Here is a 13,880-nt window from a genome sequence, read left to right on the forward strand (position 1 = left end):
ACATACTTTAGCAATAAGTTTAACCAAGACAGTGGTTCTGACACTCTTACACTGCAAGCACTATGACTTCATAAAGTGATAGAGCTATGAGTAACCTCAGGGGATCCTAATGTGGGGATACACACAAGCCTAGGCCTCATCATCACCAGATTAGGAGGCTTAAATACCTTGTTCTCTCTAACCAGGATACCAGGAGCAACATGCCCTTACCTGTGGCCATAGGCAAAGATGATGAACTGTACTTGCTATTAAGACTTGAGTGAGAGGGAAGGAGCCATGGAGGTTTCCAGTGGAAGAAGGGCCTCCAGCTGTCCAGACAGATAGGAAATAGAACAGGGCACAGACCATGGAACCCAGAATCAGGCAGCTGAGAAAGGGATGGCAGCCCGAGTATCTCCCAGAAACCCCCAGGGCAGAGCAATTTCCTCTTCTGGCCATACAGACTTCTGAACAAGACTAAGAAGTTTGAGAATCTGGGTGTAGGACAGGTACCATCTCTGTGAGTAGTTGCTTCTTACTAGTGCTAGACAAGTTGAAAGATTACAGGAAGATGTAGTGACAAAATGACCACCTCATGTGTGCTGAAGGCTCAGCTATTTGCATGTAGGTCAAGATTACATTTGAGGACTCTGGCTAAGCCTGAGAAACGACATGACATTGACAGGTCTTTCTGGTTGTCAGCTCACTCACTCAGCAGATAGCTGTGGGTAAGATGTTACAAGACTCTGCCAACAGGACATGCTGAACACAGACAGAGAGTAACACCCAAAGTAGGAAGAAGAGGCGTGTATGAAGCCATATGAATGTGAGTACGTGTGTGTGTGTGTGTGTGTGTGTGTGTGTGTTCGCGTGCGTGTACATGACAGAGTGTGGGTGTGTGAGTGAGTGTGTGTGTGCTGTAAGGAAAACTCTATTACTTCCTGCAGGTTTCAGTCACACAGGAGTGAGAAATGCATGCGAGATGGAGGAACCAAGATGGAGAACAGAGCATGAGTTTTCAGGTTCGTTAGAAAATGGAGGATTTTAATGGAGTTGGGAGATAATTAGGGTGATATTCTTGAGGAGGCATGCTCTAGTGTTTGAGGTCAAGATGGGCTTACCAAGTCAAGTAAAGGAACATGGTTAGCACAAAGGGCCTGCAGGGGAAGGAGACACGTGGTGAGAGAGGCCAGAAAGGGCACTTAAGGTCAGGGACCCAGAAAGGTCCACCAAGTACATTCAAGCATTGTGTCTGAGTCAAGACTCAAGATCAGCTTTGAACAGAGGGGAAACAACCATCATGCCTCTTACGCCCTCAGATTCCTGTTAAGCCTTTAAGTAGAACCCAATTTTTTCAGAAGTTTTAAATATGAGAGTTTACAAAAAGATAAGGTAATGGGAAAACAGAAATGGTCATATATGTGACATCATATGTGGGTTATAGCAAGCATAAAACCACACCCAGGTGTTGGTGCCACTGAGTCACAGGTGGGCATTCACTCCCCATCCCAGACTCCTGCCCCCACTTCTGTCCCCAGGCCTCACACAACCAACCAAGGCCCTCGAAGAGGCTGAGCACTGAGGATCTTCTAATGAACTTCAGATAAACAGCAGCTTCCTGACAGCTGGCCTCTGAGAGGATTTATTATTGAATTACACTCCTGCACTTTCAAAACAAGCCGAACTGACAGGCTATCCCATCAGTTACCAAAAAGGGGGGGAAAAAAGAAAGAAAGAAAGACATTGATAAATTACCTACTGGAAGATGGAAAAAGATAAAGATCCTGCTTCCTCCAAAATGTCAGCCATAATATATTATTCATGTTGGTTTTTAAAAATCCCTCCCCACATTGAAATGAATGTTTATGATGATAAAGCAACAAGGTGGATTCAATTGAGGATGCAGGCAGCGGCATCTCACATCATCCTGATGAGCAGCTAACAACTCCTCCTCGGCCACTTGATCATCCCTTTATTGATTTCAAAAGGAATTACCATCCGTGTTTGCTTTGCAGCTTGAGCGTGTTCCTCCTTGTCCATCACAGGAAGCGTTAGCAGAGGAGGCTATGGTGATGCAGAGACAATCTAGTGCACAGAGAGAGGGGACCTAGATCAAGGTCTTGAACAAGTGAGACAAGTGACCTCCGACAGAGGAGACTCACTCTTCTCTATGTCATGAAGGTTCTGATTGCCACTGGGTTGTTTTTAAAGAGTCAATGAGATAAAATACCCAGGAGCTTGCATAGAGAAATAAAACAAAACATTCACCAGTGGTGTGTTCCTTGTCAGGCATTGCTAGGAATACTTTCTGTAAGTAATGATGGGTTTAGGTCTCCACCCCCAGCTCCCAAAACAGCATAGAGGGGCTCAGTGGGTGAATCCTGTTTTAGAACTTGAAGAACCAAGACACAGCCCAGTCACTAGGCCAAAGGTCATAGGCTTGCAAATAGCAGAAGCATCCGTTCTTCACTGCATCATGCATGTTCCAAGTTCAGCATCTTCAGTTCAGAAATCTCTACAGCAAGATGCTGCTGCCCTCTTCGTCTCCAGCTGGCTCTAACCATCTCTTTAATGCCACACAACATAGCACAACACACAAAGAGGCGTCACACTACAGAGCACTGGCTCAGAGCTACATGGTCTGGGCCGGGAGCCCAGCCTCCTCTGAAAGCAGTATGACTGTAGACACATCTCTTACAGACTTTGGATAAATTGTGGTTGGTGCTGAAAAAAATCTCATTCAATCAGCAGGAGCTCACAGAAGATAGTTTAAGGTTTTGTACAAGTCAGGCTTATAAATCCACTTAAAGCACCTGTGCAGTGAGGTGATTTACATAACCAGCAGCAGCAGCAGCTCGGAGCCGCAAATACTATAAGGCAGGGAAACCATGCACTTAGAATTTGCTACCTTGATCCCTAATGATTTCTCCCATGCCCTGAATGCCAGCTGTTTTCATTAAATAACCAAAAAGGAAAGGAGTTGCAGACTCTCTCCCTTCACTTAGCATTTCCTTTACCTGTTTATACACTGTGCCTCAAAGAGTAAACCTAAAATCTAATGATTTCTGGCATTTTTAATTTTTTTTTTTAAACAAGATATGCAAGCAGAAGCCAAGTGAACTATCCAGGGGCAGAAATTCCCCACCTTGGGAAGAAGTTTTAGCTCTCAGCCTGGGGTCTCTAACCACATCCCTATCAAGATCAAGTGGCTTAAGGGTCTCTGACACTGCTTCACCTGCTGTAAGAGAAGCATCTCATATAGTGATTCAGTAAATAATTTATTAAAAGCTTATGCCATGCCATGCATTCAAATCCTAGGACCAACAGCCCCTTAGATGGTGTATTTCTTTGCCTACTTAAAAAAAAAAAAATGAACATCAGCCATGCTCAGTGCTGGGAACAGAGCTTGAGGGAAATGTGGCTAGTCCCGTCTATGTGGAGTCGAGTTGACTTTGGGAATAAGATTGTCTTAATTGTGTGATTCATTCTCTACAAAAGTATCCCCGAGGGGCAGGAATGGTGGCCACTGCTTGGTAAATGCTGTGGCTGAATCTGAAAGGTGAGCAGGCAGATTTCTAGTGCACAAGGTCAGGAGAAGACAGCAAGAATAGCTCAGAGGCAAGAGCATGCATGCTATGAACCTCATTAAGACTTTATAGCCCCTGGTCTGAAGGCTCCTTGAACTGTTTGCATAGTGCCAGGTAGAAACAAGCAAAGCTCTTTGAAAAAGCACAGGTTGCAACTCTTGAGCATGACATTAGATTCTGTTTTATACCAGATTGGGGAAAACCTCGGGACAGTTAAGGGATGAAGGGATGGAGGATCAGAGGCGGGTGGCTCTCCAGGTTCACCTAGTTCCCAGAGTCAGAGCAAGGAACTGGGACTTCCCAACCTCGGTTCTTTCTGCTGCTTTCCCCTGAGTGGCAGTCTAGACTGATTTTTTTTTTTTTTTTTTTGATCAGCTCACTTCTGTTTTGAGGGAGGGCGGGTAGCAATCCATCTGTTGTCTCTCTGGCAGATTCTTCTCTTTCCCAGGCCTGGCCTCTGGCCTCCGGAAGCAATCAGGCAGATCTTCTAGTCACCAGCAAAGGCACCTTGTTCAGGCTCTAAGTGTATAGTTGGGCTAATGCCAGTCTATGTGACACCACCCCAGCTGGCCTGGCAGGAGCACTGCCTCCTGGCAGGGTTCACCCAGCCTAATTGCTTGTTTTGTGTCCCAGCTGCCTGACATATGCTAATTCCATGTGTTGACACCCTGATAACAGGGACAAACACACTAAGGCATTTCAAAATGGCTTTTGTGCGCTCTAGCAAGTAATCAAGAACTGGGATTTATATACCTCAGTAACTCCAGCAGCCAGCAGTGCCTGGCACACAGGAGGTACCTGGGATTTTTGTGACTATAGACACATGACACAGCAGTCACGGTAAAGATTCGTAAGTGAGAACTAAGCTTGGCCAATTACGTTCATCTGTGGGTGACCTTGAGCAAATATTTTCTCCCTGAGTTTCAAGTTGTTGGTCAGCTGCAGCCCCTGCTTTCTCTACCTACTAGAAGTAAGTCACAGCTCCAGGCATGTGAGATGGCTTTGTAAACGTGAACGGTGTAATTGTAGGACCATCAAAGTCATGGAGAGATGCTTTTAAGTATAGAGGAGCCCAGAGGAAAGGGTGATTAATTGTACCAGGAAGAGTTGGTGACAGCTTTCCTGAAGTGTTGACAGTGGGAGTCATTCTAAGGATGACTAGAAAATAATACCTCCACTCTCCATTATCCCAAGAAAGTGACCAAGGAGAAAATAAGAGGCATTGTCCTAGTTTGCTTTCTATTGCTGTTATAAAATACAATGACGGAAAGCAACTTGGGTGGAAAGGATTTGTTTGGTTTTTACATGTCCTGATTGATCATAGTCTATCATCATAAACGGTTTGGGGGCAGGGCTCAAGGCAGGAACCTCGAGGCAGGAACTGAAGCAGAGACCATGAAAGAATGCGGCTTACTTGCTTGCTCTCCAAGGCTTGCTCAACTTGCTTTCTTATACAACCCAGGATCACCTGCCTGCAGTGGTCTGGGCCCTCCCCCATTAACCATTAATCATGAAAATGCGCTCACAGACTTGCCTATAGGCCAATCTGATAGAGGCATATTTTCAATTGAGATTTTACCTTCCAAAATGGCCCCAGTTCATACCCAACTGAAAAAAATACTAGCACATGTATCATACACACATATAGGACTGTGATACAGAGAACCACCTCCCCCCCCACACACACACCCAGGGAGTGACTATGATTCTTACCCCTGATCAGTGGTTGTGGTTCTTGACGTAACACCAAGCCTGACTTTTAGTATGAGGTCAATGACCCAGGCGAATGTAAACACCAGCTCATTTGAGCTCATTAGAACTGATTGTTAAATGTTTAGAAATTTGGTAAGCTGGTTGCTAAACAGCAAAGGCTGTTCTTCCAGAGGACCAAGTTTGATTCCCAGTACCTACATGATGGATCACAGCAGTCTGTAACTCTAGTTCCAAGGGATCTTATGCCCTTTTCTGGCCTCCATGTGCACCAGGCTTGCATGTAGTACCCAGACATACATACAGGCAAAACACTCATATTCATAAAATAAAATTTTCAATTTAAATTTAAGAAACTAAGCTATATGAAATTGAAACATTAAAAGGTTATAAATAACTCAAAACTTATCACTTCCTAAGTATTTTATTATATTTTGTAATTATCATTGCTTTTGAACTTGTCTGAGATGAATATATCCCTGAGATCGAAATATTACATAATAGCATCATATTGTGCTTTTCTTCCCAACTCTGTATTCATCGGGTTGGTAGCTTGAATTCAGCCATGATGGAAGTATTTACACCATAGGAAGGGGTAAATACCACAGATTGCAATTGCCTCTCTCCCTCACCCTCTCTCTTTCCTACTCTCTCATTCTCCATCTCTCATTTATCCTTAAACATTTACCACCACCACCACCCCCCCGGTAGTATCTATTGAGTAACTGCATAGAGAAAACAATTATTGGGAAACCTACCTAGCAAACACATCTTTTCAAACCCCCCTGACAAAAGCACACTGCATGGAGCATATAAAGAGACCTCCACAAAGTGACTTCCCCATCTCCTTTGCTCCAGGGAAGCCCTAATATTAAACAGGGTTCTCTTGACAACTGAAAACCCTGGTTAAACAGAAATAGAATGGAAGTGTTTTCCTCTAGGACTTGGTTTCTGAGCCAAATGCCTGTCTTGCCATGAGACCTCTGTGGCCTGCAGGGGCTGGGGGGAGTCAACTTAATCTTCTGCAGAATCCAAAGCAATCCACAGGAGCCTGCCCTAAAATTACATCTGCTCTGGTTTGCCGAATGGAGACTAAACGATAGCCAAATGGCGCTGATTTAATGTTTCCCAACAACCAGAAAATCCCCACAAGAGAGATAAATCAGAGGATGCTGGTCTGCATGTGCACAGGGTGGGGGTAGCCAGGGCAGCCCCGTGAAGGAAACCACCATCAGAGGGCTGGTTACTATCCAGGCAGAATCCAAAGGCACTGTACATGTCAGGAGGCTGGATCATAGCCAGGATCTGAGGCAGAGATCTGTTAGTAATTCACTGGAAGGACAAAGTTCCAGCAATACAAAATTCAATTGTCCTCCATTAAAGAAAGCTTCTCTCAGTACCAGCTGAGTACAATTGATGAATAAATCCCTCCCATTAGTGGAAAGATAATTTCACATAAATCCATCGGGAGACCTTCAGAACAGGACTGAAAGTCTTTGCCGAGCCTCACCTGCTTAACTGGTTTGCCATGTAATTGCATTTAGACCAAGGGCCTCAAAAGCAAACCACTGACTGAATTAGCACTAGGCAGACTCTGCTGAGTGAGGTGAGCTGAGGTGTGTGGTAGAGGGGGTCAGGGTGGGGGTGGGGGAGCAAGGCATGTGGTGCATTGTGGGTAGTTGTTGTTGTCTTCAGAAAGGACAAGCTGACACGAGTGAGACCAGCTGCTTACAAGCCTGGTGTTAATTGCTTTTCTCATCAAACAGAGAAAAGTTTATCACTTGAGGGAAGTAAGGATCTGGGTGCCTAATAAAGATGGGATAGAGCTTGAGATTTTTTTTTCATTAGTGACCACAGGCTTTATTAGTAGCTCTTCCGTATATCAGAAGAAAAGGGGGTTCCTGAACCAGGAAAATGAAGAGAAGGTGAGCACCTGAACCTTCCATTGCTCCTGCAGACACAACAATGGATCTAGAATCTGGCCTAGAAATGTTAGGTCCATAGTCCAGCCTCCTGCAGCTACCTTCCGTAGCCTTGGGCAAATATTAAGACCTTTCAGTCTCCTTATAAAAACAGAAAGGATCCTGGCAACTTTCTGGAAGGCCTTCAGAGGCTCCATGGAACTGCCTTCAGAGCCACCAGAGGTAGGGAGGAACTCTCTTTAGGAAATGTCACCTAGCAAATTATTTTACTTCTGAAACATAGGAAAATCATCCCTCTAGATGATTGCTAATTGTCCTGTTTTTTTCCCCTGTGAAGCCGAGTACTTGCCAGGCATGGTCCAGGCACTGCACTAGGGAGAAAGCCTTGCCATGCTCTCAAACTGCCTGATGTCTGAGTGAAGAGGAGAGGGATGGGCAGCTTGGCAAGATACCAAGGCCTTGGTGTGTGGTTTTGAGAGAGTAAGATGTGAGTTCTGAGCAGGAACATCAAGAAAGGCTTTACACAAGTCCTTCGAAGTGGGTGTTGAGAGACAAGACTGTTGGAGTGTGTGTAGAGACGACATTTTAGGCAGATAGGAGAACATCACAGACTCCTGGAGCCAGGCAACATTCTCCTGGAAAATGCAGGAAAAGCTCATGGTTTGTTGTCTAGAATACAAGAGACAAGGGGGAGGAAGCTGGGAGTGGGGACAGGTCCCCAAGCAGACACCCCAAGAAGGTGCTGTCACCTATCCCCTTCCCAATGCCAGGTAAAAGGAAGGAGAGCCTCTGTCCTGTATGTTCTCACTTCCAATAATAAAATGATGGCTATTGTTGCTTACTGTACCATTGTTACATTGTACTAAGATGAAAAAAGAAAACAGAAACAAACAAACAAAAAAATAAGGCTCAAAGAACTGTCATATACCTGCACAAGTTCAGAGATCTAGGAAGTAGCAGAGCTGGGATTTGAACGTAGGCCACCCGACTCTGTGGTCATTGTGCTTAACTATCCCCTCCGTGTTGCTCCCTGGGATCAGCTTTCTCCCCTCACAGTAGATGAAAGCTTTAGAAAAAAAACACTGGAGTGAGATACTTGAAAAACATTTCCCCAGAGTGATTCTCTCAAGGACACGTTGATACCTTGAGAGGTGATTTTTTTTTTTTTAGAAGAGATTATTGTCTGTATGAAGTGAACACGTGGGGCTCCTGTCTAAACATGTCGTGTTAGTCCTGTCTAAACAACCAGCCTTCTGGCTAGGACTTCTGGGGCTTCCCTGTAGACCATGAAAGAAAGGTATCTTATGTTCTTCTCTTCTCTCTTCCCACAGACATGCTTGTGTCATCCGTGGACAAGTGATGACATCAGATGGGACCCCATTGGTTGGCGTGAACATCAGTTTCATCAATAACCCTCTCTTTGGATACACCATCAGCAGGCAAGATGGCAGGTAGGAGACTCTTTGTGGGCCAGGGAGAGTTAGGGCCTAAGAGTTAGGGCCTATAGTCTCACAGCATAGCTGCTCTGGATCGATTATGTGAACAGAGAGTCAGACCTGGACCCAGACGGCCTATATATTCTAACACCTAGCTCTGCAGCCTACTGTCTCATGACTTGCGCCTGCCTCTGGCCTCTGTCCCTTTGGCTGTAGATGTAACACCTTCTTCTCATGAGGCTGTCATGTAAACAGAGGGCTCCTTATCCATATTATGCTACCCAGAGTGACTCGTGGGAATACTGTCATGGGACCACTTTATAATGGATAAGATGGCTCCTGGATCCTAACCAGTCAGTTTCTACTTTCAACTTCTTAGAAGTTGCTCCCATAGAAGCCGTTTAGGTGATAGCAGATTTCTGGCCTTTTAATTTCCCCAAGAACCATCAACAGTATGAAGTAAAGCTAGGATTTTCTTAATGTCCGTGGACCTACCCCCACCATGTGACTAGAGTATGCTTGGACAAATATTGCCTCCCTGGACCCTCAGCTTCTTCATCTGAAGCATGATTCTAATACCATCTACCTCATACACTGGTGTGGGGATTAGAGGGATGGATGGGACAGTGTGGTGAATGAGAAAACACCTAGCTTATAGCTTGTGTCTAATAAATCATCATTTCCTGCCACCAAGGATTCACTTCCTAGTGTGACACACAGTAAGTAAATAAATAGTGGATGTAAAAAAAATACTAATTATTACAAATTGTTGAATAATGAGGACAGAGTAGCACAAATATTTCAGAGCAAAAAGAAGGCAAGTGGAATATTTAGGCTGTCGGTGGCGAGAAGTCTTCTATTTTTAATGAAATCAGGTGATGTCAGTCCATCTGGCTGAGCGTGGGCCCATAAGGTTGATTCCTCACTCTGTGTTGGAAATTATGCTCCAGCCTGATTGATGTTAGCACCTCTTTAATCCAATATCAGATGTGAGCATGTCCCAGCCGAGGTGATAATGAAGCAGGACTCATCTGTTTGGAGACATGTGTGCCTCTTAGACAGCCTGGCAAGCCTGGTGTACGGAGCCTCCCCTCCTTCATGGCAGTGGGAAGGGCACAGCTAGGAGAAGTCTGTGCCAGCCCCCAGGGAATAAACTGGCCAGGCCGGGCCACAGCTCCCTGCCCTGCACAGTTTCTGCCCAGAAGCCCCTCAGCAAACACCCACAGGGCATGAAGGAGCTTCCTTTCTTGACTATGTCTGTCTTGGAGTTTTGAATAGTACAGAAATGGCAGCTGTGGGAATCCTAGGCCGTGGGTATTCTTAGTACATGACCGCCCACAGGGGAACAGTCATCCAAACAGGAGCTTTGGAGATTGTTCTTTTTGCCACAAAACTTTCCACATGAAAGAGCAAACTGTCAGTCAGTAGGCCTCTCTGGGCCTGCTAGACTAGGACCATGAAACATGCCACAGGAATCCTACATGTTGTGAACTTAGGAATCGCGTGTTCTTTGGGCTCCTTGGGCTACTATCTCCCTGTTTGTGCTATACTGGCCATATCTACTGTTTCTTGAGGGCATTGAGCACCAGGAGGGAGGTTTCCTGCATCAGCTTCCCGCTCTGTGACATAGAAAGGGTGCTGCTTAGGGCTTGCATTTCAAATTAAGTCCTTGCCCATGCACCACAGACCTAAAATGTTCGTTCCAACACAGACATAATGTATGGGAACTTTATCACTTGTTCCCATAGTGTGTGAAACTCCCTCTGTTGTACATGAACAGGGAGCATCTGGCCCACTCCACTCCTCCTTCCCTGACTCAGTTTCGTTTATGCCTGATATGTAGGAGAAGCCACAAGGCTAAAGATAGTCAGCAGGTGAGAATGAGTGCGTGTGTTCTGAAGGCCTAGGCTGCATCTGACTCACCTATACAATCCGAGTTTTCCAGGCAGCACCAGGACACTCTCCCCAGTTCTCTACCCACAACTTCACACACACACACACACACACACACACACACACACACACACACACCACTTGATGTCAAATGTTAACAGTAGCTCATACAGAGAAAACAGTAATACTCAAAAAGATACTCAAAAAGATGGAAACTGCAAGTCATGAAGAAAAACTAAGAGACCTGCAGACAAGGGAAGCAGTTCAGGCTCACTATCTGGAAGCATGGAGTTGTGCTGAGCCTGATGCCCAGGGAATGTGTGGCATCTTGGGCTTGCCCATCCATCACTCAAACTAAACGATTATGATGCTCGGCCTAATTTTATAGACGGAGAAACTGAAGTTTGGAAAGGTGGCATAACTCACCTGTAATGTAAGAGTGGTGCTTGACCAGCAAGAGATAGGCTCCATTTGAGAACCAGGCCTTCCCTCTGGGGTCAAGTCCATGTTCACATCTACAACAAGGTTTCCCAGCCAGATGAGTAGGCCTGGCCCATTGCACTCAGCCCCTGGCATGGCCAGTTGCCCCAGCCTGCTCACAGTCTTGAAGAAAAGTCTTTTCTTGTTTGTCATTCCTCTCTACAGGCTGCCTCTCTTGAACAGAGCTTTTAAGTCTAGCCAAATTTTTGTTTGGCAGTTAAAAAACCAAGTGAGTACAGACACTCATTCGTACTGTGGCAGGAATGCCACCCTGAAAGTGTTTAACCCAGACTGTGGGTGTTCTCCTAGAGAACATACCCTGAACCCAGACTACAATAAATGCCTGCCCTTGGTGTTCCCCACCATCCCTTCCTGAAGGATAGTGCCATCTAACTACTAAACATTAACATAAAAAGGGCAATGAGCAGTTAAGTGTGTGGAAAACTCCTGCAGAAAGAAGAGTTTGTCTTTGGGGTTTGAGGAACCATAATCAGGATCATCTACCATGAACAGATTGCCTCTGGGACAGGATGAATACAAGATCCTTACAACCTCTAAGGAAGGGAGGAGTGAGTTGGAAAACCAAAGCTAACCAAAGTTGTGCATGTCAAGGTAAAGATGAGATCCTGTGTTGCGGGGTCTCACAAACCAAGTGACAGAGATAATCACTGGGTTGATCTGAATCAGTAGCCAAGGTAAGAAGGGACTTGCCCATTTAGCGGTCAGTTTAGAAGAAAGAGTAGTGTCTCATATATTCATTCTGTGAGCTAAATGTCCCTAGAAAGACAGAGAAATGGGTATCCTAGGCCCTGGAACAATTACAGTGCATTGTAGCATGGGTTGTCAGGAACCTCCGTGGTACAACAGACCCCTAGGAGGAAATGAGAATTCTGCTTGAGCAAGGCTTTGTCATGGCAGGCTCTGAATGCATGCCCTAGCTGGGCATGATAGCACATGCCTGAAATCTCACAGCTTTTTAGGCTGGAGCAGAAGAATTATGAGTTGAAGAGTGGCCTTGTCTATACAGAGAGGCTCTGTCTCAAAAAATAAACCCATAAAGCTAAATGTACTACCTAAGAGGACTTTGTCCAAGGAGACATTGCAATGGAAGAGAGCTGGCAGACAGAGCTACTGGTCTCAGGTCACCATAGCAGATAAAACAAGCTCAATACACAAGAACTAGAAGGAGGGAGGCCCAAATGTGTTCCAAAAACTAAAGTCCTAATAGTCAGAATTACTCAAAGATGGACCTGTCCTCCTGTGGCTACAGCAAAGCTCTTGGTGACTGGATCTGTGCAAGTACAAAATGAACAGCCCCTTGCTGGTGGTTCGGTAGAAGGGACTAGCCCTTCACATTGGGAGAGACATAGGAACATAACCACTAAGTTCATTTCTTGGGGCTCAGCTATTACATGGCTTCAACTGTTCTTTTTAGAAAAAAAGCAAAGTCTAGGCTAGACTCTCACACACCAAACACAGAGCTTGAAGTGACAGCAAAACACTAGTCTTAGCTAAGCAGACCTATCTTGCAGGATATGTGCCACACCTTGATTTCCAGCCCCTGTATCCATAACCTGAGCTCTCCCATCCTCTGATCAAGTGGCTATAGAACGGAGGAGGCTAGCCTCCCTGGAGGGCTGACAACTGGCAGAAACATTAAGGTATGAAAAGGGAACTCACATTCCTTGACTTTCAAAACTGAAAGGTACACATCATGGTTTATAAAGGCAAGTGCCAGATAAGGTTTATCTGCATGTAGTAGGGACTGAGGTACCAGATCCCAACAACTGCTAATATGTTTCTGGAGGAGTCCTATCTGGGAGTAAGGGACTTGGGGGTAAAGCAAGGAGGATTTTTGCCTACATGCTCTCACATAAACCTGAAACAAGAGGCCTACGTTTGAGCTGTGTGAGGCAACGAAGGGCCTGGGGAACACAGAGCCAGAACAAGAATCAGGAGCATGCATTACTGCTCAGAACATCCTTAAAGAGCCATGAACCAAAGCTGGGCTACTGTCTCTGAACATGTTGTCTCAATAATGTCATTTCAGCTGGGCACTTGGGTTTCCATCTCCCCTTGCACTTACAAGATACTGTGGTTCTAATTACACAGTCTCAAACGGCTTAGCTGCCTAGGACTTAAGAACAACCCTTTTGAGAGATGGGCAGATGGCCCAGTGAAGAAAGTACTTCTGTGTGAGCATGAAAACCTGAATTTGGATCTCTACCACCCACATAAAAGCTGGGAGGGAGAGACATATGGATCCCAGGGGCTTACTGGGCAACTAGTCCAGATAAAACTACAAGCTCCTCATTCAATAAGAGGCTTGTCTCAATGCCCGGACCTGGTAGTGCATGACTTTAATCCCAACACTTGGGAGGCAGAAGCAGGAAAATCTCTGAGTTTAAGGCTGGTCTAGTCTACATAGTGAGCTCCAGAACAGCCAGAACCATAGACAGACCCTATCTAAAAAATAAAAAATAAAAATAAACAGAGTGGGGATGGAGGAAAAAGCTGTCTCAAATAACAGCAATATAACATACAGAAGCACCTGAAGAAGACACCTATACCTATATCAAGCTGTGGTCCCCCTACACACACACACACACACACACAGAAGAGAAGGGGGGAGGGAGGAACCTCTAGGTCTCACACAAGGAAAACTGAAGCTTAGAGAGGCTGGCTGATATACTGATGGCCACACTACAGTACATGGCAATAAGGATTCAGTGCAGGGTTCATGATGCCCAGGGAACACTTATCCATCTCATTCTGCTGGCTCTTTGTGGGCTCTGGCTGACACAGTAACAGCACCAGGCGCTCCACAGCAGAGGTTCACCAGCTGCCCTGGGTACTGCAAAACAGTTCCTGCT

The 13,880-nt window shown here is 45.4% G+C and overlaps 1 protein-coding gene across 17 annotated transcripts in view; it reads left to right on the top strand.

The window, feature by feature from the left end:
- The window catches only part of Tenm4 (teneurin transmembrane protein 4), a 702,050-nt gene that overhangs the window by 618,603 nt on the left and 69,567 nt on the right, over nucleotides 1–13,880 (top strand). For all 17 annotated transcript variants that reach the window (XM_031387401.1, XM_031387403.1, XM_031387408.1 and 14 more), the window contains one exon: nucleotides 8,530–8,649. In XM_031387401.1, coding sequence (XP_031243261.1) covers nucleotides 8,530–8,649 — 120 coding nt within the window. The remainder of the gene's footprint in view (nucleotides 1–8,529; nucleotides 8,650–13,880) is intronic.

The sequence above is a fragment of the Mastomys coucha genome, unplaced genomic scaffold, assembly GCF_008632895.1.
Source record: "Mastomys coucha isolate ucsf_1 unplaced genomic scaffold, UCSF_Mcou_1 pScaffold21, whole genome shotgun sequence".
Lineage (NCBI taxonomy): Eukaryota > Metazoa > Chordata > Mammalia > Rodentia > Muridae > Mastomys > Mastomys coucha.